General features: G+C 41.2%; 1 protein-coding gene across 1 annotated transcript in view; it reads left to right on the top strand.

Moving 5' to 3' along the window:
* The window catches only part of ATP8A2 (ATPase phospholipid transporting 8A2), a 208662-nt gene that overhangs the window by 83200 nt on the left and 98263 nt on the right, over positions 1–27199 (top strand). The window contains exon 24 of the mRNA XM_035900437.1: positions 18302–18474. Coding sequence (XP_035756330.1) covers positions 18302–18474 — 173 coding nt within the window. The remainder of the gene's footprint in view (positions 1–18301; positions 18475–27199) is intronic.

Here is a 27199-nt window from a genome sequence, read left to right as displayed (position 1 = left end):
TGATATACCTGTAGAATCCCTTCTTATTATTCTTTGCATCCCTAGCCAAGTTTAGCTCCAGCTGGCCTTGGCCTTCTTGACCCCATTCCTACACAACCGAACCGCGTCCCTATACTCTTCCCAGGATGCCTGTCCCTGCTTCCACTGCCTGTGCAGTTCCCTCTTCCTCCTTAATTTGACCAGCATCTCTTGTCTCAGCCATGCCGGTCTCTTCCCTTCTTTGCCCGATTTCTTATACCTAGGGATCGAGAGCTCTTGCGCTCTGTGGATCACATCCTTAAAGATCTGCCAGCTCTGTTCTGTTCCCCTGTCCCTGAGGACCGTTTCCCAGAGAGTCCTTCTGACTATCTCCTTGAGGAGCTGGAATTTTGCTTTTCTAAAATTCAGAGTCCTGACTGTACTCTTTGTTCTTCCCATTTCCCTCAGGAGCGTGAGCTCTGCTAGCGCGTGTTAACTGCAGCCCAGGCTGCCTCTGATCTTGATGTCTCTGACGAGCTTGCTTGCATTGGTGACCACCAGGTCCAGTAACGCATCCCCTTGGGTAGGGTTGTCTATTACCTGGCCTAAGAAGCTAGTGCTTCTTAAATATCGGTGCCCACTGTGCCATGACTGATGAAGAAACTGCCTAACTATTGCAGGATGTGATGGCAAGGGCAGATGTCATCTTAATGTCTTCCAAATGTTGTCTTACATTGTATTAAATAGGACTGTTTAGTAAAGGCCATTTTTCTATTCCTGTGCGGCTTGGAGGTGCTTGGAATGCTGAAGACTTTACTGTATTTTTTTAAAACAACCTTGGTTAACAAAATAACTAGGAACACTGTCTAGGGAACAGCTGAGTGGAGGCACTCACTTCCTTTGATCTGCAAGGAGGCAAGTGGCCAAGCTGTCCTCGTTCTGCTTGTAGCCTTTTCCACGCCTATGTAAGGGTGTTGCAAGGCCAGACCATCTGCAGGCCATGCCTCTCTGAAGCTGCTGTCTGGACACCCATGCTTGCTCAAGCACATCGCCCTTCCCCAAGGATATAGCCTGTGTCAAGGAGGTAATGCTGTCTGAAGGACTCAAGTAACATAAATAATCTTGGGCTATTGACTGATACTCAGTCAAGGAAAATCTTGGTGCCCTGTATCATCATCTTTTATAACTCTAAACTTTTTATGTTTTTTTTCTTTTAAAATCCTCTAGACAAGGTTTCAGGCCCTTTAAGAGCCTTCAGCAATGAACTTTTATTATTAAACCTAGTCTCTTCTGAGCAGTTAAAGCTGTGGTGTGGTAGCAAGAATTTTTTTTAAAAATATGCACAAAATTAATTGAATTTGACTTAGAACAGAAGTAAAAAGCAGCAGAAAGAGTGAGAATTTTATTGCAGCTTCTGGACTGGCTGTGGTGAGCTAGTCCGTACCCCCTTCTCCAGAGACTGTGAATGTCAGGAGGTAGGCGATGGCTTTACCCTGCTGCTGCCTCTTCATGTGCCCCGTGGCGAGGGATGGGCTGGAGGAACTGGCTGCCTTGTGCCCAGTTTCAGGACTGGAACTGGGGGCAGAAGGGGGGTTCGGAACTGTGCCACATCCTGTTTGCTGTTGCTTACACATGTGCTGCCAGTGGAAGTAAAATCAGTTGTTCCAAGGAAGCTTGCTTGCATTTGCCTTTTTAGAGCTTTCTGGTTTTGTCCCTTTCTTGCTCATTAATCTGCTGTACTTGATTTGCAAGACAAAAGGTTTGCATTTCTTTTGGTACTTTGAAGATAAGCAATAGTATCGAGCATGAATTGATCTTGGTAGAACTCTTTTAGAAAATGCACTGTTCAGTCTTCCTCTGACTAAAGGTGTTAAAGCTGGATGATCTTAAGGTATTTACCTGCTGTTATTGCTGTGTAGTACTAATTTTGTAACTAAATTGCAACAGAAGGGTTGACACCTTGGCCAAATCTTATTTGAGCAAAGTTAGTGAGTTCATTCAACAGGTTGGCTTGTGTAAAACCAGTTGGATAATTCTGCTATGCTTTTTTCATTTCATAATCTAATGCTTTGCAGGTAGTTCGGCTGTATCAGCTGAACAAGCGTATGGATATCTGGATTTCCAGTATTTGAGTGTAACACTTAACTACCTCAGTTTTTGTAATTTTTTTTTTACATGCTCGGCCAATGTCAGTGTTTCAGATAGCTCTCCTGTCACTTTCCTTAAATTATTGAATGAGAGTTATTTGATCCTTTAGACCTAGCAAGTGTTCGGATATAGCATCTTCCTTGTTTAACCCAATAGTGTTTCCTGTCTTCCATAGTGTATGCCTCTACTTTAGCATTGTAATTGATGGGTTTCAAAAACTATAATCAAAGGTAAGCTTTTTCAGTCCTGCTACTGTCCTTGCCTTGAAAGCTAAGCTATGAAGCTCTTACTTTTAGTTTTGGGGCATGAGGGGAAAAATCTAGTGTCCCATATCTTTGCTGTTCCAGCTTTCCCATCTCCACTTCTTCCTCTAGTAGCCTTCTGTCTGTGTTTTCCATGTGTAGGAGCGTCCAAGCTTTTGCCCTTTAGGGCATGCTTAGTGTTTTCTTGCTCAGGGTGTTCCTCAGCCTTTGCCTGCCCTTGTGGCAGCTCTTAAGCAATTTGGGCACTGTTTCGTCTGAAACACAAGCGTTGTCAGACTTGAGGACCATCTTTGCAGTTGCTTGCTGAACAGGCTAGCTCAGACAGGAGAACGCTGCCTCGCTGTCTGCTTGCTGGGCTCTATTTTGTTAGATGTCCTGAGAGGGCACAGGTAGGACTGAGGCCAGGAAAGAAGTGGCCAGAATAGCCTGTTGCACCCTGCCTACTCCCTTGAGTGGCTGCTAGAAGGGCAGGAAGCCTGAAGTAATTCTGTAATGAGTCAAAGTGATGTTCTGGGACTATAAATGAGCTCAGGAGTCCTTACAGCAATCCCAGTTGGATGGGAACAGTCAACAAATGTGCATATTCCCTATTTCCAAGAGGCTGTTGGGAAAGAGGTAAGGTCATGGGAGTGCAGCTTGTATTGCATCCTTCTGAAAACATCTTTGTGTTGCTTTACTGCCTACTCAGCTATGTGTAAAAAGGAAAAATATGTAGTCCAAGGAGTGTGAGTAACTTCTGATGCTTGTCATGCTTCAAAGGTAGAAATAAAATCTCAAAGGGTATTTCAAGAACTGTAAGTTCTCTCATATTTCTGTTCAATACCTGTATTGTGTCTAAATCAAAACCAGGGCTTTAAGAAAACAAATTTGGTTAAAAGCAGTCTGCTTCTTAAAAGCCAGTTTTATTACAGAGCTTGCCTGTGCTAATCAGCTGCTCTGGAACTTTCTCTGCTTCACTTGGAAAAAAGATTTGATAGTATGTAAGCACTTGAAAGGAAGACTAATATGACAGGTTGGCTTGTTGCATGTGTGGGACTGTCCTGAGTAGCTTTGAGTTTATAGTTTGCTGTTTGGCTTAATGCTCAAAGCAGTTTCCTTTTACTTAAGTACTAGAATAACTTTGGCTATGAACTCTGACAGCAGTATGGCCTCTGTTACTTACACTAGCATGCAACCAAGTTATTAACTACACAGATGCTAATAGTGATCTTTTTTTTTCAAGGGGGATTTTGGAGAGGAAACTGAGACTGGAAGACTAAAAATAATTGAAGCTCTGGCTTTCCCTAGTCCTTTTTTAATTTTATTAGTCTGTAGAGAGGAAAATTCTGTCCTTCCAACTTTATTTGATGTCTTACAGATTGACGTTACCTTGTATGAAAAGGTAGAACCAGAACTTTTTTCCACACTACAGTTGTAATATGACTTGAAAATAATAAATGATTTTTTCATAGTGAACACTACTTTTGGAACATGCCTATGTCTGTACTGGCAAGACACTGCATTGTGAGAAAAGCATGTTGAGGCAATCTGGTCTTGTACAAATCAATCTACTCAATACTATGTGTTTTCTGTGTATAGCATTCTTTTGAAGAAAAGATGGATTCTGTCATCCAGTCTATTTCATTGTGGCTGGTGTTCAGTCTTTTATACACTAGTAAATATGGATTGCTTACTTGCTAGCAATGATAAAACTCCTTCAGTACAGTCTTGGCTACGTTGTTGGCTGCTCTTTCTGTCTCCCTTTCAGGAAAAGTTGTTCTAATCTCATCAGGATGGTTATATTTCATATGTATCAGCCTGGCGTATTATAATGGTGATAATATACATACACATTACTTTATATGGCTTTTTATATAAACACACATATATATATACACCCACATATGAAAAAGCCAGGATCTTTAGCTGAGATCTGGGTCTTTAAAGCACCCTACATATGTATAATGAGAAAATACCACCATTTTTTTCTGGGAGTAAATTATAGGCTGACTTTGTATGTCCACACACCAGTATAATTTTCTTGGCTGAATTCTCCATAGTAGTTCGTGGGCATCTGAGTGTACTAACAACTTGAACCACAGAAGCATGTGGTTAAGACACCGTAACACCAAATCCTGTATCTTCATGATCTGAAGCAGAAGGTTGTGGTATCTTCTTGATCTGAAGACTTACCTAGTGAGCTGAAAGGTTGGCTTTTATCTTTGGGAAATTACTTAGCAGAAACATAATTTCCTTGGAGGTCTAAACAAGAGCTTGTTCCTGCTCCAGAAAAGCTGTACTGTTACACTAGAAAGAAAAAGCAATTGGGACTTGTTTGACAAAAGCAGAAGGAAATAAAAAACCCTATTCTGTTGAATGAATTTAATAAAACTAAAAACACCAAAATGAAAAGACACTGAAGCATTCTAGCTTGTTAGCAAAACTAACAGACTGCTTCCTCTTGTCAGAGTACAGTTACTTCTAATAATTACACAGATATGTTGGTGTCCAGAACAAACATTTCTTCCTTGCCCTTTCTGTAGCATGAGATATAAACTTACATGTTTGACCACAGAACAGTTTATGGCACACGTAATATGTATTGAAAGCGATAGAGAGATTGTCTTGGGCAGAGCATTTCTGGAGTAAATGAAAATCACCTAATAAGCCTAATCCTGTTCTTAATGGGAAGAGGACAGGGGTTTAGCTGTACTATTCGAAATCCCTGGTCTTCTCAGGGTACACATGTGTTTCTTGCTAAAGTTGGAAATACTAAAAAAATGTCAAACTGAACAAATGTGGCATTGTCTTTCATATCATCATCAAGTCTTCTTCAAATGCTGAATTGTCCCTTTGACTTTGCAGTTGTTTCTTACGCTGCAAGCTTTGCCCTCTGAGAACTCAAAGAAGGGTTGCAAAAGGCTCATGGCTTTTAAGATGGTGCTTTTGGCAGTCATGTTGCCCTAGATGACCACTGAGGCTGTCAATTCTTCAGGCCAAAATGCCGAGACTTTTGTCACTTCTTGATTTTTAAGAAATTAATTTAGTATTTTAATGAGGGTGTACAGTGAAGATTGGCGTTTTGAAGATGTCACTCCCATAATCAGTGTCTCTGTCTTTAGTCTGAGGCGAAAGTACTGTTGCAGGAGATGGGAGGTTTTATTTCAAAAGGCTAAAATGCTAGGACCACCACTTCTGGCAGCACACACTGCCGTGGTACTTTATCTGCAAGACAGGAGATGACTGGTTAGTGAAATCTAGAACAAACCAGTTTTACCTCTTACTTTGGAAAAAGCCTCTCCCCTCCTGCTTCTTCTCTCCCTTTGTGCCCCCAGCTCATGGGTTGCAGGGAGACTTCAAACATATTCCTTAATAAAGACACCAATTTTCTTCGTTGAGAGCCTTAAGTTTAGCATGCAGCCATCTGGCATTCTGCATTAAGTCTGACTTGAACGTTTAACCATGTACTTCTTGAGTAGTCAGCTCTTCGGTGCTATTCTTCACTGTGATCTTGAATTACCTGCAACGCTTTATATAGGATATGTATTTGATGTATTTGGAGATGATTTTTCTGTGCTCAAAGCTTGTAAAAAATCAGTTTCATTTTTCTTTTTAAACAACATTGGAACATACTTGGAGATAAATGCACTGCTGACAGGACAGTTTCCTTCAGGGTATATTTTCTTCCCTATTTACCAAGTTCCCTGGCTCCTGCATAATTAGTTTGTTACAGAACTGAAAACATCCTTGAATAATTATCTACAGTTCTTGTTATAGCTCTTGATGGTCCAATTCATCTGGGCTTTCAGGTGCCAGTGGAGGCATAAACAGATTGCATCAGTACTTTTATCTAGTTTTGGAAGGCAAGATTTGGTCTGTCTGTATGATAACCTGAGACTTGTTATGCAGATTAAGGACTCTTTGTATATAGATGTTTTAGATTACTTGGCTTACTGTGAAGGAATTTCAGGTTGAAGTTAGTTTCAAAGCCATGAAAATGATCTGAGTGAGGCCATCTAATATATCTGGGTCCTCCATATGATGTTTTTCTTGGCATGGTAGGAGACCATATTCATCAAGCAGAATCGTGGTGCTGTTAAATAAGCAAGTACTGCTGTGCAGAATCAGTGAGTCATTTGATTGACATGTTTTAGGAGTGAGTGGTTCTTGTTTTGCATTTTTAGTGATATTTGCACTTCCTGTATAACAATATTTGCCTAATATTTTATATGTCATGGTTCTTTAAACATCATGGTAAGCTTACTCTCAAAAATGGGTTTGGATGAACAGAGGGCATATTGCTGGGGTTGGTTGTGTGTAACTGATATCTGAGCTTATTAAATACTTTCGTAAGAGAAGTGCTGATGTTGCTTGATTAACTTCTGCAGACTCTTCTGGGAAGGCAGATGATGACCATTGTAACATCTATTGAAAAAATTATCCATCCATACTACTCAGAGTTAAATTGACGCTTCCAGGGGCTTTGTGAGGAATCTTATTGGGAAAGATTTTGAAACTGTTTTCTATATGGTACCTGCAGAAGTGGTTTAGAACAGACTATTTCCCAGCTATTGTACATACATGCTCCTGTTCTCACCAGGCTCTGAGAATATTAAACTATTTTGGCACTGCTGTCAGAGGAATCTGGAATCAAATGTCTTGTAACTAGTTCAGACTGAAGTTTTGTCAATGCTTGTTTTACATTAGAGGGAGAATATGGGACACTTTCTGATACCTTTCAGTCTTTCTTTGGAGAATTGCTTCAAGGTGGTGAAGTAAAGTAATTGACTGGTACTTAAAAGATCAAGTTAGTGGTTATCAGTGTGAAATGTCACTGGACTGCTCACATAGTGTGCTTTTACGTATCTCTTCAAATCAGCACGTGACAGGCTGAGCACTGCAGTAATACTGAGGAACAGCTATTGATGAGCCTGATTTTTTGTTGTTGTTGTTAAATTTTGATCTTACTGAAAAGACTAAATTGAAGGTAGTCAGCTGTGATCTGATCTTCTCCCATGATCCATTTGCTGAGAGGGCTTGTGTGTACAGGTTGAATTTGAAGTGAATAATGTATTTTAAAAGTACTCAAAGTTTCCTAAACTGGGAGATGCTTGTAGTATTGCTTTTGAAATGCAAAGTAGCAAAGTATTCACAGTTGGAGCCTTCAGCTTTCAAAGGTTCTCTTGGCTTTGGAACTGGAGTGTGTCTTTATATTCTGTTCTTACTGTAAAGCTAAGTAATGGATGGGCTCTTACACATTTCTAAAACCCATTTTTATTTTTCAGAGTCATCTCTGCATAGCACTGTTTTCAGTGAGTTAATAAGCAAAAAAACCTTGCTGCTTGTATTTCTACTTTTGGCTTTGCAAGAACCTTACAGATGGTGGGTTTTCACATGGAGCTGCATAGTCTCTGTTTATTACTGAGATATTTTGGTACATAAGTTTCTTTTCTAGGAGTCATTGTAGTCTTAATTTCTCCTCTTGGCTCTTCTGCCATAATCCCCTAGGTCCCAACATTAGTGCTGTTCTTTCAGATAAGTTCATCTTGTGAGACACTTCCAAGTCCCTCATGACTCTCAGAATTTGTATGAGCATCTGATCACACGTTCCTCCTTTCCTAGTCCTTTATCCTGGCCTCTTCTAAAAGAAGTTGTAGAAAAAAAGGAAAGACACAAGATCATATGATTGCAGAGGAGTGCTCAACCACATGACCAAGATGGGGGCAGAAAAGGAGTAGGTGGGTCACAAGTTGAGTGTGAGTTAAGTGTTACTCTGTGGTGAAAAAGGCAAGAAAATATGGCACAGGAATACAGCCTACTCTGTTCAACACGTACTGCCTCATCTGTTGCACTGTATAGCTGGTGAGACTAGTGTCCATACTACTGTCAAGTTTGACTTTTTTTTTTTGGCATTGTGTCAAAACTTTTAAGGGTAGAAGAAAGCCAAGGTAGGTTTGTGGATGCTCTTAAGAACATCCTCATCATTGAGAAAGCATGCAAATGTTTGTTTGAAAATCTTTGCAATTAGAATGTGAAGGTCGATGCTATTGTGGAGTTGATTGTATTAGGCCATGCATATCCTGATATTAATAACTAAATATTTCCAATTCTACTGATGTTTTGAGTTTCTGTTTAATGGGCTGCAAACAATGTCTTTTGGATCAGTTTTATGTATGCGCACACAGTGCACCTAGAATTTGTGTTTGCATCCACAGCCTAACTCTAGAAGGTACACAGAAGCAGTTAAAGAATGAGCAGTTTGAAGATTGATCAGCCGTAGGAAGTCATAAAAGAGGGGGAGCAGAGGAACCTGACGAGCAAGTCCTGCAGTTAGCTTCTTTCTGTGCACACAAAGTCATCTTTACTAGGCTTTGTGGCAATGTACTTTGGACCCTTGCTTATAACTAGGTCTTTGGAAGTTGCCTGTCTGCTTTCAGAAATTGAAGTTGTTTGCTGTCAAGACTGGTGCAAAACTTGGAAGGTTGGCAAAAGTGAGTATCTGTTCTGGAAATAAAGTGGTATTTCTTCCTTGGTTTCAGGAGAGGTTTCAAGGTTAGTACTTGCACATGTGCTATGTATTGTGGAAAGCACTTCAGTGACTCTTCTGCCCAACAGGTGTTGCTCTAAATTGTATCGTGTTTCACCAGCTTTGGTTTAAACATTAGTTTGTCTCGCCTTTATGTTCATTATCCCTATTCTCCCATAAATTTGCTTCTGCCAGATGTCCTTACAGATCCCTCAGGTACAGCAACTAGATAGTTTGAAGTGAAAGACTTCACCAAACATGTGGTGAAGCTTCTAAGTTGTAATTAAGACACAATGGAAAAATTTCCATGAAGCAGAGCTGGCAAGTATTATCTTGGATGGGGTTATGCAGTGAAGTCCTTGGTTTTCTTAAGTTCTCCTTGGAAGATTTTTCATTTAACGCTGGGGGGGGGGGAGGGCACAGGGAGCATGGCTTGTATTTTGATTTGAAACTACTTTTTTCAGCACAGGAAAAAGAATTGTTACATGTGATTGTTCACATTATCTATGTGTAGGAAGGCATAAAAAGTAAACTCTTAAGATTGGTAAATGAGGTTGAGCTGGCACTTCAGTGAACTCCAGAACAATGAGTTAGCAGATTATGTAATTTATATAATCTCACAGACTTAATGGTTTGCGAATTAATTATAGGATGATGGAAGAAGTTAACTTGAAAAAATCTTAAAGTACTGCTTGCTACAGCAGTTTAATAGATTTATGACAAATATAACAACAAGTAGTATATGCAGTTGATATAGCTTATGGTTAAACTCTTACTAGTTTAATACCTCTTAAAGCAGGAGCTTGTTATGTGAAGATCACTAGCTACTTTGAGATGGAGGAAAGGCCAGGGAAGAAGGGTGCATGAAATGTAGATGCCCAAGAAGGCCAGAACATTAGGCTGATTTAGGCTTGATGAGTGTGTGTGTCTCAGAGGTCACAGATCCAGGGGCGAGTGGCTCTCTTCAGCTAAAGAGGCCTTCTTGTCTACATGATGCTAATTGCCATTCAGTTTTCTTCCCAAGACCTTTTGCCTTGTGGGCCATGTATCAGTCTATGCTTAGAATGAAACATGAGTGTAGTTGCTAAGCAAATGAGGCTTCATTTCTTTCTCCTGCTGTTATCTTGGTGACTTTGTGAGCCTTTCCAGGGAAAAGCAGGGGAGAAAGGGAAAGAAGCAATTTCACAGAATCACACAGAATCGTAAGGGTTGGAAGGGACCTCAGGAGATCATCTAGTCCAACCCCCCTGCTAAAGCAGGCTCACCTAGAGCATGCTACACAGGACTTCATCCAGGCGGGCTTTGAATATTTCCAGAGAAGGAGACTCCACAACCTCCCTGGGCAGCCTGTTCCAGTGCTCTGCCACCCTCAGAGTGAAGAAGTTCTTCCTCATATTCAACTGAAACCTCTCGTGTTTCAGTTTGCATCCATTGCCCCTAGTCCTGTCGCTGGACACCACTGCAAACAGACTGCTTCCGTCCTCTTGACTTCCGCCCTTAAGATATTTGTATGCGTTGATGAGATCCCCTCTCAGTCTTCTCTTCTTCAGGCTGAACAAGCCCAACTCTCTCAGCCTTTCCTCGTAGGGGAGATGCTCCAGTCCCTTTATCATCCTAGTAGCTCTCCTCTGGACTCTTTCTAGGAGTTCCTCGTCTTTCTTGAACTGGGGAGCCCAGAACTGGACACAGTACTCCAGGTGGGGTCTCACCAGGGCAGAGTAGAGGGGGAGGAGAACCTCCCTCGACCTGCTGGCCACACTCCTCTTAATGCACCCCAGGATACCATTGGCCTTCTTGGCAACAAGGGCACATTGCTGGCTCATGGTCAGCTTATTGTCCCCCAGGACTCCCAGGTCCCTCTCAGCAGAGCTGCTATCTAGCAGGTCATCCCCCAGCCTGTATTGGTGCATGGGGTTTGACCTCCCCAGGTGCAGCACTCGACACTTGCTCTTGTTGAACTTCATCAAGTTCCTCTTTGCCCAACTCTCCAGCCTGTCCAGGTCCCGCTGAATGGCAGCATGACCCTCCGGTGTATCAGCCACTCCTCCCAGTTTTGTGTCATCAGCGAACTTGCTGATGGTGCACTCTATCCCCTCATCCAGGTCATTGATGAACAAGTTGAACAAGACCGGGCCGAGTACCGAGCCCTGGGGAACTCCACTAGCTATTTGGAGCTGATCAGCTTACAGTAACTGTCCAGTTCTTCTCTGGGTATCAGCTTATTTGTAAGAAATTTAGGGAATGGCTATTATCCCGCTAAAGTCTTTTTGCACCCAAAGTTTTTGCAAGTTCTACTGAATTTTTATTTTCTTGGCAAGTATCTGACATTGTCATTCTGTGGTGGATACTAGATTGCTTCACACTAACATTTCTTGCTGTAGCATGCAAATTTCCCAAGTTCTCATGGGAGGGAATAGGCTGTATCACGTGTTGCTGTAAAAAGGGGGGGGGGAAACAACCCAACCCCAAACAAACAAAACCAAACAAAAAAACTACCTAAAAGTGCGTGCACACAAAACCCCCACCCCTTAAGGTCTTGTTATATAGCTTATGTAGTAAGGTTTCTAATGTTTTTATTACAGCATGAGTCAACTCTCAGTGCAGTCAGCAGAGCTCTGATTAATTTAACTCTGATTGCATTGACATCCAAATTCACTCTAAGCATCATGTGAAAATGATTAGTGTTTGCTCTGTTAAACTACAAAATAATAGGCTGGAAAATCCCAGAATTTATTTGTCAATTTTTCTATTTAAATACACAACTGGGCATAGCAGGGTGTTTTTCTGAGGCTTTATAAAGTGTAAATATAGAATCACAGAATCATTTAGTTGGAAAAGACCTTTAAGACTGTTGAGTCCGACCATATCTGTCCACTACTAAACCATGTCCCTAAGCACCTCGTCTACCCATCTTTTAAATACCTCCAGGGATGGGGACTCGACTACTTCCCTGGGCAGTTCCAATGCTTGACAACCCTTTCAGTGAAGAAGTTTTTCCTAATGTCCAACCTGAACCTGCCCTGGCACAACTTCAGACCATTTCCCCTTGTCCTATCACCCGTTACCTGGGAGAAGAGGCCAACATCCACCTTGCTACAGCCTCCTTTCAAATAGTTGTAGAGACCAGTAAGGTCTCTCCTCAGCCTCCTCTGCTCCAGGCTAAACAACCCCAGTTCCTTCAGCCACTCCTCATCAGACTTGTGCTCCAGGCCCCTCACCAGCTTTGTTGCCCTTCTCTGGGCATGTTCCAGCAATGCAATGTCTTTCCTGTAGGGAGGGACCCAAAACTGAACACGGTATTCGAGGTGCAGCCTCACCAGTGCTGAGTACAGGGGCACAATCTCTCCCCTGGTCCTGCTGGCCACACTATTCCTGAAACAAGCCAGGATGCTGTTGGCCTTCTTGGCCACCTGGGCAAATGCTGGGTCATATTCAGCTGGCTGTCCTTTTCTGCTGGGCAGCTTTCCAGCCACCCTTCCCCAAGCCTGTAGCGCTGTATGGGGTTGTTCTGACCGAAGTGCAGGACCCAGCACTTGGCCTTGTTAAACCTCATACAGTTGGCCTCGGCCCATCGATCCAGGCTGTCCAGGTCCTTCTGCAGAGCCCTCCCTCTTCCACTAGAGCAGATCGACACTCTTGCCCAATTTGGTGTCATCTGCAGACTTACTGAGGGTGCACTCCATCCCCTCATCCAGATCATTGATAAAGATGTTAAACAGAACTGGCCCCAACACAAAGCGCTGGGGAACACCACTTGTGACTGGCTGCCAACTGGATTTAACTCCATTCACCACCACCAGTGATGCACACGTAGAACAATAAGATCTGAAAATTTGTTTTAAGACAGTAATTCAAGTAAATGCTCTGCTCTAGGTTTGTATTTGGGGTTGTTACTTGTTAAAATGGAAATGGGAAAACAAACAGGAAAAGCAGGTGGAGTAGGTTTGTTATAGAATGTACCATCATGTCTTGAATTCAACTCAAGCATGGGTTCCATAACAACATTAAATGCATTTGTGTGAGTCAGGATTGTTGATATTTCTAGAATCAATTCCCCCAACCATGTCAAATGTGTAAGAGTAGAATAAAAAATAAATGAAAACCTAATTTCCTTAGGTATCTCAGAGCTCTGTGGTTGAGTTTTTGCAATCTGACCAATGCTTTTTTAATATTTGTGCTTTGATTTACTTGGTGGTCTTGTATGAATGGATTCTTAAGCCCTTGTGAAGCTCTAATTAAACTGATGATGTTGCTCTGATTTAAGACATATGTGTGCACGTGTCCTCTACTGGCTAATGACGTGTCCGTGTTTATTTGAACAGCCCACTCAATCAGGATTACTGATGGACTTTTCAGTTGATGCACCTTCTGACCTTTAAGTAAAACTGTATCTGCATTTTTAACACTTGGTGGAAATTTATCTGATACGCCAGTACAGTAAGGTCTGGCAGGTACCTCTCCAGGTTTCCCCAGAGCAGCTGGATGCTCTGTGTCTACAAGAAATCTTGAGAGAAGAAAAACCAAGTTTATAATAAATAAGTGCTTGTAATATTCTGTTGTCAGAACTCCTGACAAACTACTTTTATTCTTGATGGGTACTCAGTAAAAATGGCAGGGATATTCCACAGGTCTGAGTTTATCCAGATACTTTCTTAGGACTACTATTGATTTCTGCTCCGTCATGCTTGTTCTAGTAAAGGATTGATTTATTCTTGCTTGATGTGACTCAAAGAAGAAACTTATCCCTTGATGTCAAACACAGAGTAAAAGCTAGGTATCAAAGTAGAGATTTCTGCTCTAGTTATCAGTAATGAGTTGCCCACAGAAGGATGTAGTTCCCCATGGTTTCTAAATGTTTGTTCATCTGCTTACTTAAGAAGTCTTTATTACATACCCAGTGAGATTTGGAGCTAGTTTCTTTTGCTTAATTGCACTGGCCTATAGGAGCAGTAGTTTGTTTTCTTTTCTAAAACACTGCATTTATAAGTAGTTGGAAGAAAAAGAAATAATTAGTGCTTTTTAACTGTATAAGCTATTTGTAAGTTAGCCATGCATATGGAAGAGTATATTGAGAGCCTTACAGAATTCCATTTAAATGAGGTGCCTGACTTGTCATCCTTGATTTATGGCTTTTGGGGGTATCCTGTTGCTAATTCTGTGACATCTTGTATGAGATGAGTAAGTTCAGTGACCAGGGCATGAGTTGGATGAGGCTTATGCATAGCCATGATGATAAACTATGAAGAGACTAGTAATCTCATCCGATGAGAACCATCACCTTTTTTAAGTCTTCTTGTTGCCATCTGACTCTTTCTTTTGGGCAACAGATGATGGATATTGAATAACTCTCCTGAACTTGCCCTCAGGTTCTCCTCTGCTTCTGCAGGAGGGGGTGGTTGGGCCCTGGCCCTTCACCTTCCTTTAGATCAGGTGGAGAAGCAACAGGAAAATGAGGTGGTTTCCTCTGAAGTGCCAGAAGGCAGGGACTGTCTCCCTTGGTTTCAAATAGTCAGAAGTTTTTAATCCTGTGGGTGGATTCGGGAGAAGGACGGCGGTAATTCCGTGTTAGAGAGCAAGAAAAAAGCTTGAGCAAGATTGAGAAGAAGCAGTAAAGTAAAACAAATGGCACTCCAATATCCCAGGAGTAGGGTTCTTGGGTTAAAATTCTGTTACTGATGACATTACCCAAACTATATGCCTTATACCATCCTTGGGATTTCTGTAAATGTTGTCACTACATAGTAGTGTTGAAGTAGATAAAACGGCTTTCTTTCCCCAAAACATACCCTTGTTTTCCCTGTACCAGTCTGAGATAGTTTAAGCAGAGTCCTCTATCTTGTGTTAAATTTTCAGGTACAGTGTAAATAAGGCATACCAATGAGAAGGGCAAGAGAAAATAAATTGTAAAGCAACTTCTCTTTTTTTTTTTTTTTTTTTCCTTCCCCTTTGTGTGAAAGTGGCCTGATTCTCCTCTCCCTGTTTGGCCCAGGAAAGCTCAGTCATTCTGGCTACCTGATCCTCTTCCGCTCAGTAATGCTGCCTTGACTGCTGTCATGTCCTCAACAACTTTACTACCCGAAATCCATTTAATCCCCAATGTTTCTTGGTTTCCTCCTTGCCTCCACTGCATCCTGCTTTCCTCTAGGGGAGAGGCAACCTCTCTCCCTTTGCTAACTTGTCAATCTACTTCCCCCAGTTCTTGATGGTAACTGGGGATGGAGGGCTCTCCCATAACAGAGCCTGTACCTGGCTCAGGAGGCTCCTGAGCTGCCAACTGTGTGGGCCCAGAGGCTCCTTAAGAGCACTGGTATGTGCCTGCTGTATTCTTGCATTTGTTCCCAGCTGGTTGCGTTTGGCCATGGTCATGATCTGGTTTGAGTGTGGCTATTTTTGTCTTTTATTTCACTGGCTTTACTTGTGTAAAACTGATCTAGTCAAACTCCAGAACTTTATGCAGCAGATATCTGGAAGTGTTGCCATGTTTAGCAGTTTTGTGATACATTTCAGCCTTCAACATATTTATTGAGTTTTGTATGAGAAGCATGAATCAAGGCAAGCAAAATTATGTGGCCTTAACCATCACAGTATACTCAATCTTGCTGCTCCGTGTACTGTGGTGGCTGTCTGTCTTGACAGAAGTCATATCAATTTCGCTCAGTATTATGCATGGAAAACATTTTTTAAAAATTAAATAATTATTTAATATGGGACAGTAGTGTATTTTTCCAAAACAAGGCAATTCTTACTTGACCTGGAAATAAAGATACAAAGGAAAAAATACTTTACCATGACCTTACGAACATGAGCATTTAGAGGTCATTGATGTAATCCTATAGTGGAAATCTTTAGAAAAAAAACAAACAAACTTAAATGAACAGAAAGGGAGCACTTCTGTTGCTGGTTGTTTCGGTAAAACATTATTGGACTCATTGAAGTCCAAAGTAGTTGGAATGATCCTGCTGTTACTGTGATGGAAGTTTGGACTGCTTGCGGTTGCTCATGTCTGCGGTCAGGATATGTCTAGCCAGGGTGAATATTACTATTACAACCTCATTTAAAGCTTTGCTACCAAAATGGGAGCTGGGGGGGGAAGTGAGAAGAATGGAGGACAGTGTTGTGGTGTGCAGAATCTGGCCCTCCTGAGGGCTGCAGTATGAGATGCCATGGTGGCTCATGGGACCACAGCTGTTGGGAGGCTGGGAAGCACTGACCAAGCCGTATAACATCTGAGCAGCCATAATTTTATTGGCACTTGCCCTCTAGCAAGCATGAGAACTTGCATTAGTGTGGTCTTACTGAAGTGTAGTAATAAGAAAAACAAAAAAAAGGTGGGATGGGGAGGGTAGGAGTGGTCTGCTGCTGTAAGCCAGAAGACCTGTGATTCTTTGTCCTGGAGCTTGTGGAGTAGCTCTCAGTCTCCCGTAGTTCACCATATTGAATTGATCTACCTGAGCTTCTCTGAGCACTGTAGTGGTGCCCATCTGGTTCTGGGTGTCCAGGGCAAGGAGTTGGGGGGCTGGAGAGGCCAGGGCTGCTCCATGTTGGACACAGCTGGTTCCGTGGGGCACAGCTGACCCCTCTGCCAAGATGGTAGCACCTCTGGGCAAGCATATTTAAGAAAGGACAAACTCTACACAGATAGTGAGGGGAGAAAAGTGAGAAACAGCTCTGCAAACACCCAGGTCAGAGGAGATGACCATCACTTTATTCACAGGACAAAAAAAGCCACCTTGGTGTGACGTTTCTGTGTACAGAAACAGCTTGTTGAAAGCTTAGATCAAGAAATTAAGCCATGGTACTAGGAAGCTCTTTGTGTTGTTTTTTCCCATCTCCTCCCTTCATTGATAGATGCTGAAGAGAGAAAATGCTACTGAAAGTATTTTAGGAATGTAAACTTGTTTCCCACCATTTTAGTCGTGTGATATGGAACCGGAGCTTTTTGGCTCAGTTGTCTTTGATGTGAAAGAGATGCAACATTAAATATTTCTCTCGCCATATTTGTAAGGGGGTTCAGGTATGCAGGTTTGTGTATATCTCTGATGGATTGCTCAACTATGTGCAAAAACTCCAACTCCTGTTCTCAGTTGAATGTAGACAGAGAAATCCAGGCTCCTCATCAGTGCCGGCCTTCACCGAGTTCATCTGTTCCTCAGGACCAGCAGGCGTGTAGTCCAGAGTAACTAGTTTAGCTACCTTAGGTTTTCTTTTTTTAACATCTGTCTGTTAAACTGGAGGTGCCAATAGGAAATGCAGCACTTGGCAAGAGTTTGTGGCTTTGCAATTCTCTGGAGAAATCTGGATCTATAAAATGATGGGTGGGTTGCAATGAGGCATAAATATCATATTTTCACTTCTGACAGTTATAACTCTGTTCTAGTGTTTTTTTTCTGTTGTATAAAGAAAAAAAACCCATATACTTTGCTTAGACCAACACAGACAGGTCACAAAATTAGTACCTTTGAATATCAGTAAGCAGAAGCATGTGTAACACTTGGTTTAGCACAATTATTCAAAGTTGCACAGTTAAGATGAGCAGGAGTGCATTTTCTTCTTTCTTTTTTTTTTTTTTTTTGTTGGTTTAAGAATGGAGAGAACACTGGACTGGAAACTGGGTGAGGATTTGCTGAACCAGAAACCATCTGTTTTTGTGTATGCCTCTGATACCCTTTTTTGAACAAAGGGGAAAAACTGAAAAATTATATAATCCAGCAGCAAGTGATCATTTGGCACCTAAAAGCGGTGTTTGACTGGTACTGAAGTCTTTGCTTTTCATGTTCTGCCATCTGATGTCCTGTGCGTCAAGACATTCTCTGTCCAAAAGTGCGCATACATTTTAGATCATGAACAACTTCTGGAACTGTTTAGCAGTGGTTAACTCAGCTGGAACTGATGATTAAACTAACCTGCATGGGAGTGGAGTGGACTGCTTTAAGGATGAATTTCACTGCAGCAGGATGGTTGAAATATTTGGGGTGACACTGAAACATGAACACTTGATTTATTTAATTCTTTTCCCAGCAGCAGCTGTCAGTCAAAATGTTTTTGGGTTAGGGAGTACTATTCGAATAAATAGTAATACTTTGAATGGTGTCACAAGCCAAGAAAGGCATTGGGTTATAGCTGCCCTACAGTTGAAGAGGGTGTATCGCAGCTACTGTGGGCACATGTCATGCAGGGGCATGCGGTGGAGATGCCAGAATCTGCACTGAAACAAGATGTGTTCCTAGGGAAGCGGGTGCAGCTTTTGCTGATTTGTGACCCAAATTAATGTCTGCACAGGGTCCTGTTAAAATGCTTAAATCGTGTCACTGTTGGTTCATGTGCATGTATACTGTGCTCCATTGCATAATCCAGAGATGCCTTGCTGCTGTTTGGTTGCACTTCTTATATTAAGAAGAAATGTGATTTCTTTCTGTTTATTTTTCAGGCAACAAGAGCCTCTTTGACTCAACATTGTACCAGTTTGGGGGAGTCGCTGGGCAAGGAAAATGATATTGCTCTGATTATTGATGGCCACACGCTGAAGTATGCCCTTTCATTTGAAGTCAGGCAGAGCTTCCTGGACTTGGCACTTTCCTGTAAAGCAGTTATTTGTTGCAGGTAAGAAATTCTGGGACGACTTCTGGTAACAAAATGGGCACAAAGCCTGTGAAACTTTACCTAGTATGTTAACTTTCCTTTCATGCTTATAGTGCTTAGAGGAAATACAGATATAGGGGAAATAGTGTGATATTCAAGACGAAGCAAGCTGCAGTGGTGAGCCACTTGATAATATAATTTATTTCTCTGCTGTGGAACTATTATGAAGCAAGGCTGTGCTGGGTAGAGTAAAGGAGGACTGTAGAGAGGTATTCCTCTTATACCACAGACAGGTCTGTGAAACTGTTGGCCTGTCAGTCAGCCTTATAAAGTTTAAAGTTTCAGTTCTTCCTGTCCTACAAGATGCTCTACAGTGTAGCAGCAGAGTTTGTACATCTTCAAGGTGAGCATTCAATCAGCTGCATGTTCCCTCCTGGTGCTAGAACTCTGCTAGCTCCTGGAAGCAGTCTCAGAAGTATGATGGAAAGCAACTTTGGTAGTAGTTTCTTTCCTGCTCCTGTGGAGGAGGAAGCAAGTCCTTCACTAAAGTTAGGTGCCATCTAATAATGCAGTTCCCTCTGCCACAGTCAGTCCCAATGGAGTTCAATCTCTGTTATAAAAGAATGAAAGATCATGAGAAAACATTATACCAGACTGCCTGATTGTAGTAGACACTGATGAAAAGGAGTGGCATGGATGTAAGCAACAGGAATTGGCTAGCAAGAAATTTGTGTGACTGTTCAATTCAGCTCTGGAGGAGGTCTCTGGATGAGTTTAAGTTGTCTTCATTTTTCAGTTATGTATACTATGCAAGAATGTGTGTAACAGTGCAATTTGCCCGATTTTAAATGTTAGACTACCACTTGCTTTATTAGGTCACAGCAGAATTTGATGCTGTTCATAGATTTAGCTATACACAGATGTGGTCCTATGTCATGACTATTTCAGAAGGAAGAAAATAAGAGTCCAAAGAGAATGAAAATCAAAAGCTGGCCTGCTTTACTTTCTGCATAGCAGGAAAGCTGCACCATTTTTAACTTTGAAAGATTACACAGCTTTGAGGACTGTGTGTGTGTCTATGAATGTGTGTCTGTGCTCGTTGCTGGTATTTGGGGAGAACTGTGACCCTAGAAGGGATTGTTGGTTTAGGTGGACAGAAGGTTTTATCTGCATCTTGGAAGCAAGACCTGCTTTGTGGGGAGATGACTATATTGGAGACCTTATACTACTGTTCTGCAGTCTTATCTTTGTTATATGTGTGCACTAGCATACAAATATTGTGTGGGAAAAGCAGTTGCAGTCCATGCACCTGAAGTAGCTGAACCCATTGGCTTTTTCCATCTGACTAGTTTCTTTCCAGCTGCTGGGACTTTGGGACAGGTGTACTGCAGGGTGAAACAGTGGGGCTACCACTGTTCAGTGTCTTCATTAATGGCCTGATGATCAGATGGAGTATGGCCTCAGCAAGTTTACAGGCAATACAAAACTGGAAGGAGTGGCTGATGTGCTGCCGTTCTGAGGGACCTTGGCAAGCTGAAGAATTGAGCAGAGAGAAATCTCATGAAGCTTAAGAAGGGGAAATGCAAAGTCCTGTACCTGGGGAGTTATAGCCCCGTGTACTAGTAAATGCTGAGGGCTGCCAGGCTAGAAAGCAGCTTTGTCCAGAAGGATCTTGGGGTTCTGGTGGACAAGCCGCCATGAGCCAGCAATGCACCCTAGCAGCAAAAAAAAGGCCAATAATATCCTAGGTTGCAGTATGAAGAGCATTGCCAGCAGGTCGAGGGAGGTGATCCTTCTCTACTCAGCACTGCTGAGGTCACATCTGGAGTACTGTGTCCAGTTCTGAAATCCTCATTTTAAGACAGAAACAGGTTTAATGGAGAGAGTCCAGTGCAGGGCCACGAAGATGCTTAAGGGATTAGAGCATCTTTCATATGAGGAGAGGCTGAGAGATCTGGGACTGTTCAGCCTAGAGGAGAAAGCTCCTTATCAATTTGTATAAATATGTAATTGGAGTGAATGAAGATGAGGGAGCCAGGCTGTTCTCTGTAGTGCTCAGTGACAGGACAAGATGCAACAGAAATTAAAACACATAAATGTCCATCCGAACACAACTCCCCCTGCTATTTTACTGTGAGGGTGGTCCAATGCTGGAATGGGTTTCCCAGAGAGGCTGCGGAGTTTGGTCTTTGAGACATGGAAAACCTGGACAGACGACATGATGCTAGACAACCTGCTCTAGCTGACCCTGCTGTAGCCAGGGGATCAGATGGCTGATTTCCAGCAGCCTCTTCCAACCTGGGTGACTCTAAGATTCTGTGACTGGGAACAAATACCTTGTTTTTTCCAGCCAGTGCTCTTTGCCCTTCTCTCAAATCCTGTTCTAAATGCTTGTTAACTGCAATGACTTTCATAAGTTGCTTCTTCAATGGCAATTTTTTTTTTTTGCTACTGCTGATTGATACCTTTATTTTCTAATTTTTTGGGGGCAGGGCATGAGGTATTAGAGGAGGGGTCTCACTTTTGCAACACAAGAGGGAGCTCACACAATTGCAGCAATCTTCTCTTCAATGCAACAGGCCCAGTTGTAGGGCCGGTGGTAAGGAGGGGTCAGCCCTCTTGTCTTTGCGCAAAGTTACCTTGGGCTTAGAGAGCACTGAGTGCCCAGGAAGGGAATTGACTGTATGGTGTAGACTTAACGCTGTTGTATTTGTGGGAAAGTTTAACAAACACCGAGCCAAATGGAAAGCTCTTGCTTTCATGCTCTATCACAGTGCTTTGGTAGAGATCCTGCCAAGGCAGTTTGTTAGTTTATTTCTCAAAGATTTGACAAGCTAGGTCAAAGACCTGTGTAGCTGAAAGAAATAATAAATTGCAAATTATTAAAATTATGCTACATTAATATATGTATAAGTAACTGCAGATAATGAATGGTCCTGTTTTGCAAAGAGATGTGTAATACTGGAAACTTCCTTTCCTGTTATTTTATGATTGACCCAACAGCAGTTTTAATTCTTAGTGAATTAACAAATTGAGGAATAATGCAGGAAAAAATACTGTAAAGTGTAAATCAAAGGGGGAAAGATGATGTAATTTCACAGGCTTAAAAAGAGGAATAAAAAGAACTGAGTTGTAAATCCCCAGGGGAAAAAAAGGAATGCCTTTAATAGCCTTTAAGGCTTTGCAGGAACCTTCCATTTACTTGCCAGGTGTTTGATACTGAAGAAAAACACTTTTTTTCCCCACTCTGGGCTGGTTTTAATAGTACTTTGTGTGTCAAATAAGATAGTGCACTTAAACTTCACAGGAAGAAGTTTTATAATGTAATTGGCATAGCAAGAGGAAACTTCAAATTAAATAGTTAGTCTTCAAACAAAAATGTTAATTGGGAGGGGGATCTGGGTCTTTAAACTTAGTGGTATAATGTTTAACCACTCTAGGAGGAGTCGTGTGCTATTCTCAACATAGCATAAATTCATGGGACTTAATATTTCATAAATTTACTACAACATTTTCATCTCCTCTGGGGAGTTTCAGCTGCATTTGCCTTTCAAAGATTTTTTTTTTTGAAATATATTTAAGATGTACTGTATATTCATTTGTTGGGCTTTAGGCATAAACTGTAGTTGAACTTGATTCTCAGGGGGAATCTCTTAAAATGAAACTGTAGTAAACCTGGCCCCATTTTGCATTTAGAGGGAGAGATGGTATCTTCTGATGGGGTGAAGTCTTCCACTGTTAGAGCTTCTCTTAACGGGCCACTGGCACAGTGGAGGGAAATATACCCCTTGGGAGACTTGGCGATGCTTGCAAAATCAAACCAAACAATTCTTTAAGAAAAAGTCTTGTCTGTTAAAAGTTTTTCCAGAGACTGACAGATCTTATTATCTTCCCTTGCACTGGCTGGGATGTCAGTATGCAACCAGTCCAGAGCAAGCAAAACTTACTTTTCAGTGGAGGTAAATATTGTTTGGAAGGCAGTTGAACTTAGGACTTCATTTACAAGATCTGAGCTGTTGATTGCCTCTCTCTGATTTTCAAATGTTCCTTTAAAGGACCTGTGTTTATTGATGTTTTGTGAGAGTAGCACAATGTTAAGGCTTATGTAGAAGTGAGATTATTTTTTTTTTATAACAAAATGGAGTTTTATCATTAATCTAGCGTTTATACCTCTTAGAAAGCTAGTTTGTGCAGCAGATCGCTGTGTTTGGATTTGAATGTAAAAGTAGCAGGGAAGTATGTAACTTGTATATTTAATTCTCTACTGAATAGCCTGCCTTGAACTGAAATATTTGTAATCTAAATATGTTGTGTTTCAGAAATACTTTTTCATGACTTTGTATGCTTTGGGAATGATTTTTCTTGTTGAGTTGAACTTTTCTGCAGGTGATGGTGACTCTGCCTTTGTATGGGTTTAATGCCATATTAACAAGACTTGAATTAGGAAGAAGCAATTTGTTGGCTTCTTATAGATTAAATTGTTCCAAGCGGTTATAAATACTTCAGTAATTGTTGGACAGCAGAAGTCGTCCTTGCTTTAATTCCTTTCACAGAATAAGTACAATGAAGCAAGCATCTCCAGGGAGATGTGTGGCATGAGACTGGGACTACATCTTTGCTGGGCTGCCCCAGAGTTGTGTTGGTATTTTTTCTTCTTTTGTTTATATTACTGCCATTTCTGCAATGCTGCTTGAGGTGATGGTGCTGGGATGTTGTTTGAACCGAGTATTACTCTTCTGCACATGTGTACCTACAGAGCAATAATGTTAAACCAAGCTTTTGTACTTAGATCCTGCAGCCCTTTTCAAGGGAGTGAACAGTGTGTTGATGCCCTTATAGGAGAGGGTTTGGGACTTCAACTTCTCAGAGCTAGTTTTCAGAACTTCTGTATTCCTGAACGGAGAAGATCAGCTGGCATACAATGTTTGCATGGTAATCATTCACCTCAAGCATGCAGTGTGTATAATGTGGAGCAGAGGCCAGCCAAGGTTTTATTTAGCTGTTTCATAGCAAGTTGTGAAAAGCTGCTTGTACAGGGAAATTATGTTACTCTATCCCGTTCCTCTAAAAAGACAGAGAGATCTGATGACATATGTTCTGCTTAAAGGTAGCTTTGATCAGCCTCTTTACCTCCACTTACTGCGTAAGACCATCTCTATTAGAACACCACCTCCTTTTCCTGATGTGGGTTTTCCAATGCAATATTCATCTGCTTCTGAGTTCATGTTGTGCTGGTGGAAATCAGTATAGCCATGAAGAATTCAATGAGGGTATGGTGACTTCATCAGCCTGCTCTATTAGTAAAATATATCGCAATGTCTGTTTTGAGCAATTTATTTCTCCTGAGGTTTTATCTTGTTGCTGGGTTTTGGCTTGTGACAAAGTTCAGGCAATAGAAACACCAAGAAAAATGTCTCAGTTGCTGTACAATCTGTCAACATTTCTGCCCTGCTTTTATCAGATGTCCTCTTCCACAGAGATCTATAAAGTGGCACAGCATGAACAGAAATTGAGGAAATCCAGCACCAGCAATTTCTATGGACTATCTAATAGTAGATATAGCTCCACAGGGGCACTTGCCTTTTCATGGCTACTACATCAGCATGATTTTGCTTTTTAGCTATGAAAGGTGTGCAGTTGTTGCTTGGTATCTGAGCGCGGACTGCAGGATTTCTGCCTGAACTCACCAGCTATCTTTGTTAGGTGATAGTGGCACGAACTGTTGCTTTCAGTACCTTGAGTAATAGTGGAGCTGTAGTAATAATGCTTAGGAACTGAGGAATGAAGTAAGCAAGGTCAGAAAGTGCATGTTCTTTAGGCAACCCCCCCAACAACAAAAATCTCCTGACTGTTTTTCCACTTGTGTTGCGATTTCAATTGATTTCAGTGGGTGGGGTGAGGGCATGAGCCCACAGACCTCGCTCTGAGAACAGGCATTACGTGTTCTGAAATGATCATACCCTTTGACTAGAGTGTGTCTGCTTGGGTGTGTTGAAAGGGAAGTGATTTAATGAACTGAAAGCAGATGGTAGGAGAAGGGAAAGGAAAAAACCAGCCTGTGGAGAGTACCTGTTGCTAATTGTTAGTGTCACTTCGTCAGCTAGGGAATGAGGAGGCGAGAAAAGTTATCTCTGCACTCTGAGTTGTAAGGCCGTAGCTTGGATGCTTCTGGTCTTCCACAGTCATTTGGAGGAGACATCAGTAATACAGCGCACAAAAAGAACATCTGGAATACCTCTTAAATATTTATGCCCCCAAGTGTCATATTGTTGCTGGTGTTAGTATTTGTCAAAGTGATTATTCTGTGCTGTGGTTCAAAATGTATTTGTTAAATCAAAAAAGTGTCTTGTTGGCTTTCATTAGAAAAGATCCCCATTCTTGCGACAGAAGATTGTAACACAATTCTGATTAAGAGTATGCAAAGCAATTCTAACGTTAATTGGTCCCAAAGAAAATTACGGATAGGTTACATCTTCCTGTATGTACGTTGTATGTTTTCCCTCATCTATCACCTACTAAATTATCAATGCTCATTCTCTTGTTCTATTTCTGATGACTCGTGACAGCAGTATTCATCTCATGACTTTGAAAACCATGAGGGAAGCACCATTCTGGCAGCTTTAATGTTTGTAGATAATTGAAGTGGGAGGAAGGTTTAGGGTTGCAGCATGACGTGGTGCTCTCTGCACTCTTGAATAAAGAACACTCACAGATAATTAGAAATTATTGCCTAAACTGTCCAGTGTGTATGTAGGTATGTTTAAAGCAATCTTGGGACTTTTATGATTACTTTTGTTAAAAGCTTATTGGCTGCTTTGCCGAGAGCTAAGTAAACTTTTAATATGCTACCATTTCTGTGTTGGAAAGCCAGTATGGGCAAATTTTAGGGGAAGGCTGGTCTTAAATTTTGTTAATTATCTTGTCCTTTGAGTGACAGAGTGAGTTTCTGCTGAGTGTTGTGACTTCTGGTTTGTTCTTGTTAATCAGTGTCTTGGGCTGTAACAGTTCCCAAGCCTTGGTCTCATAGTTTAAATAATTCAAACACATAGCTAGCGTTTCAAGGGGGAAAAAAAAAAATTGCTGTTAATTCCAGTCACTTGTCTGGTAAACTGAGAATCCAAAAAGCAAAGTCTTGGTTCTAATCCGAAGTGCATTAATGTTTCTCCAAAAGGTTGCTGTATAAATTAGATGCATAAACTAAGGTACACATCCCAGATTCTGGGTAGTCCTCTTAAAAGAAAATATATGCTTATCAGGTGAGAAACATCTGTGAATCACTTATTCACTCTCCTATGATTATTTTTGTTTACACTAAAAAATACTTAAAGATACTTTTTCGACTGGTGTCCTTTGGTTTTTAAATGACACAGGTGAAGCATGTTTCACTCGTTCCCTTGGGTAAGTATTCAATTGCCTGACAACCTGAACTGAAATTATTCCTGTTACATGGCCAAACACTTCTTTTGCTTAACTTCATCCCATTACTGTGACCATAACTATACTTAGAAGTATTTTCCTTTTCTTACTGTCTATTTGAGATGAGGAAATAATTCAGACAAAGTAGTCTCTAAGTTGAACCATTATTCCGGTTTCTGTTGTTATTCACAATTTGGCAAACTGATTGCTTTTTTGAAGATATTAGTGAAAAAAAAAGTTAATTGAGTAATTTGTATTGTGGTTTTGGGACTTCTACGCTTCAGATAGGTTGCCATTTCAGTGTTGAGTTTGTCTTCATACTGGATGACCAATTGACTGACTTCTTGTGCCCATTGTGATTATGAATGAAATACTTGTTCCTGAAATATTCCACTACATTCACCTGAACTTCCTATTTCTGTAACCATTCTTACTAGCAAATTTACTTACCAGCATGCAGTTGGAAGAAGCTGGAGGAAAGGCATGAATGCAGCTAACAGCAATTGACTTTTATATTTCTTAGGAAACAGCTTTGCAAGAAAAATACAAGAAATTTCTTCTCTAAGTACTGTTTACCCTAGCTGTTATTTTTAAAGATAATTTGTTGCCTTTTTGCATTGTAGGTCTGTTATTAAGGTGACCAAAATCTTAGTATTTCACTTGATGTATTTCATAAAATACAAGTGAAATTTCTGTCTTGAGCAGTGGTGTGATAACTCTTGCAAACAGTTCCAAACGGTATCGGTATCACTTTCTTCACCATACTACAGTACTTTGTCCAAATTGCTACCATTCTTTTCAGTTTCTGAGCAGGAGCAGCCAGCAATGCTATGTTTAGTTCTATGCTTCCCAAATTGGAAAATAAACATTCCATAGATATTGCACATGAGAAAACACTATGCTGCTGGAACGTATGCTATTTTAGAAGAAAGATAAAACTGTGGTTTGGAATTCCTTCTGTTCCATGAGAAATTCATAGTACTGGTATATTTTTCTTTCCACAAGTGTTAGTGTGTTAGCCCCTATATGCTGGCCAAGTTCAAACTTGAACAATTACTTTCTTCTCACTGAAATTCTCCCTGCCTTCTCTACTGAGTATGATATTCCTCCCTTCCTATTCAAAGCTGTTGCGAGGGTGTCAGTGCGAATGTTAAAGCTTTCCAGGTTTTAATTCAGAGGTACTACAGCAAGGTCCTGCTTGTGAAACTCATCTCTAACTATTTGTGAGCCTTGGTTTTAGCCTTCTGGCTTGTAAAAAAAGTTGTGGAAGCATAAATGTTAGCATGACTGTCTTTTAAAGAAAATGCATAGGGTTTGGGGGGGGTTTTGT

The sequence above is a fragment of the Egretta garzetta genome, unplaced genomic scaffold (genome assembly GCF_000687185.1).
Source record: "Egretta garzetta isolate BGI_Z169 unplaced genomic scaffold, ASM68718v1 scaffold98, whole genome shotgun sequence".
NCBI classification, from domain to species: domain Eukaryota; kingdom Metazoa; phylum Chordata; class Aves; order Pelecaniformes; family Ardeidae; genus Egretta; species Egretta garzetta.
Note: the sequence above shows the minus strand (reverse complement) of the source record. Positions and strands in the feature narration are given on the sequence as shown.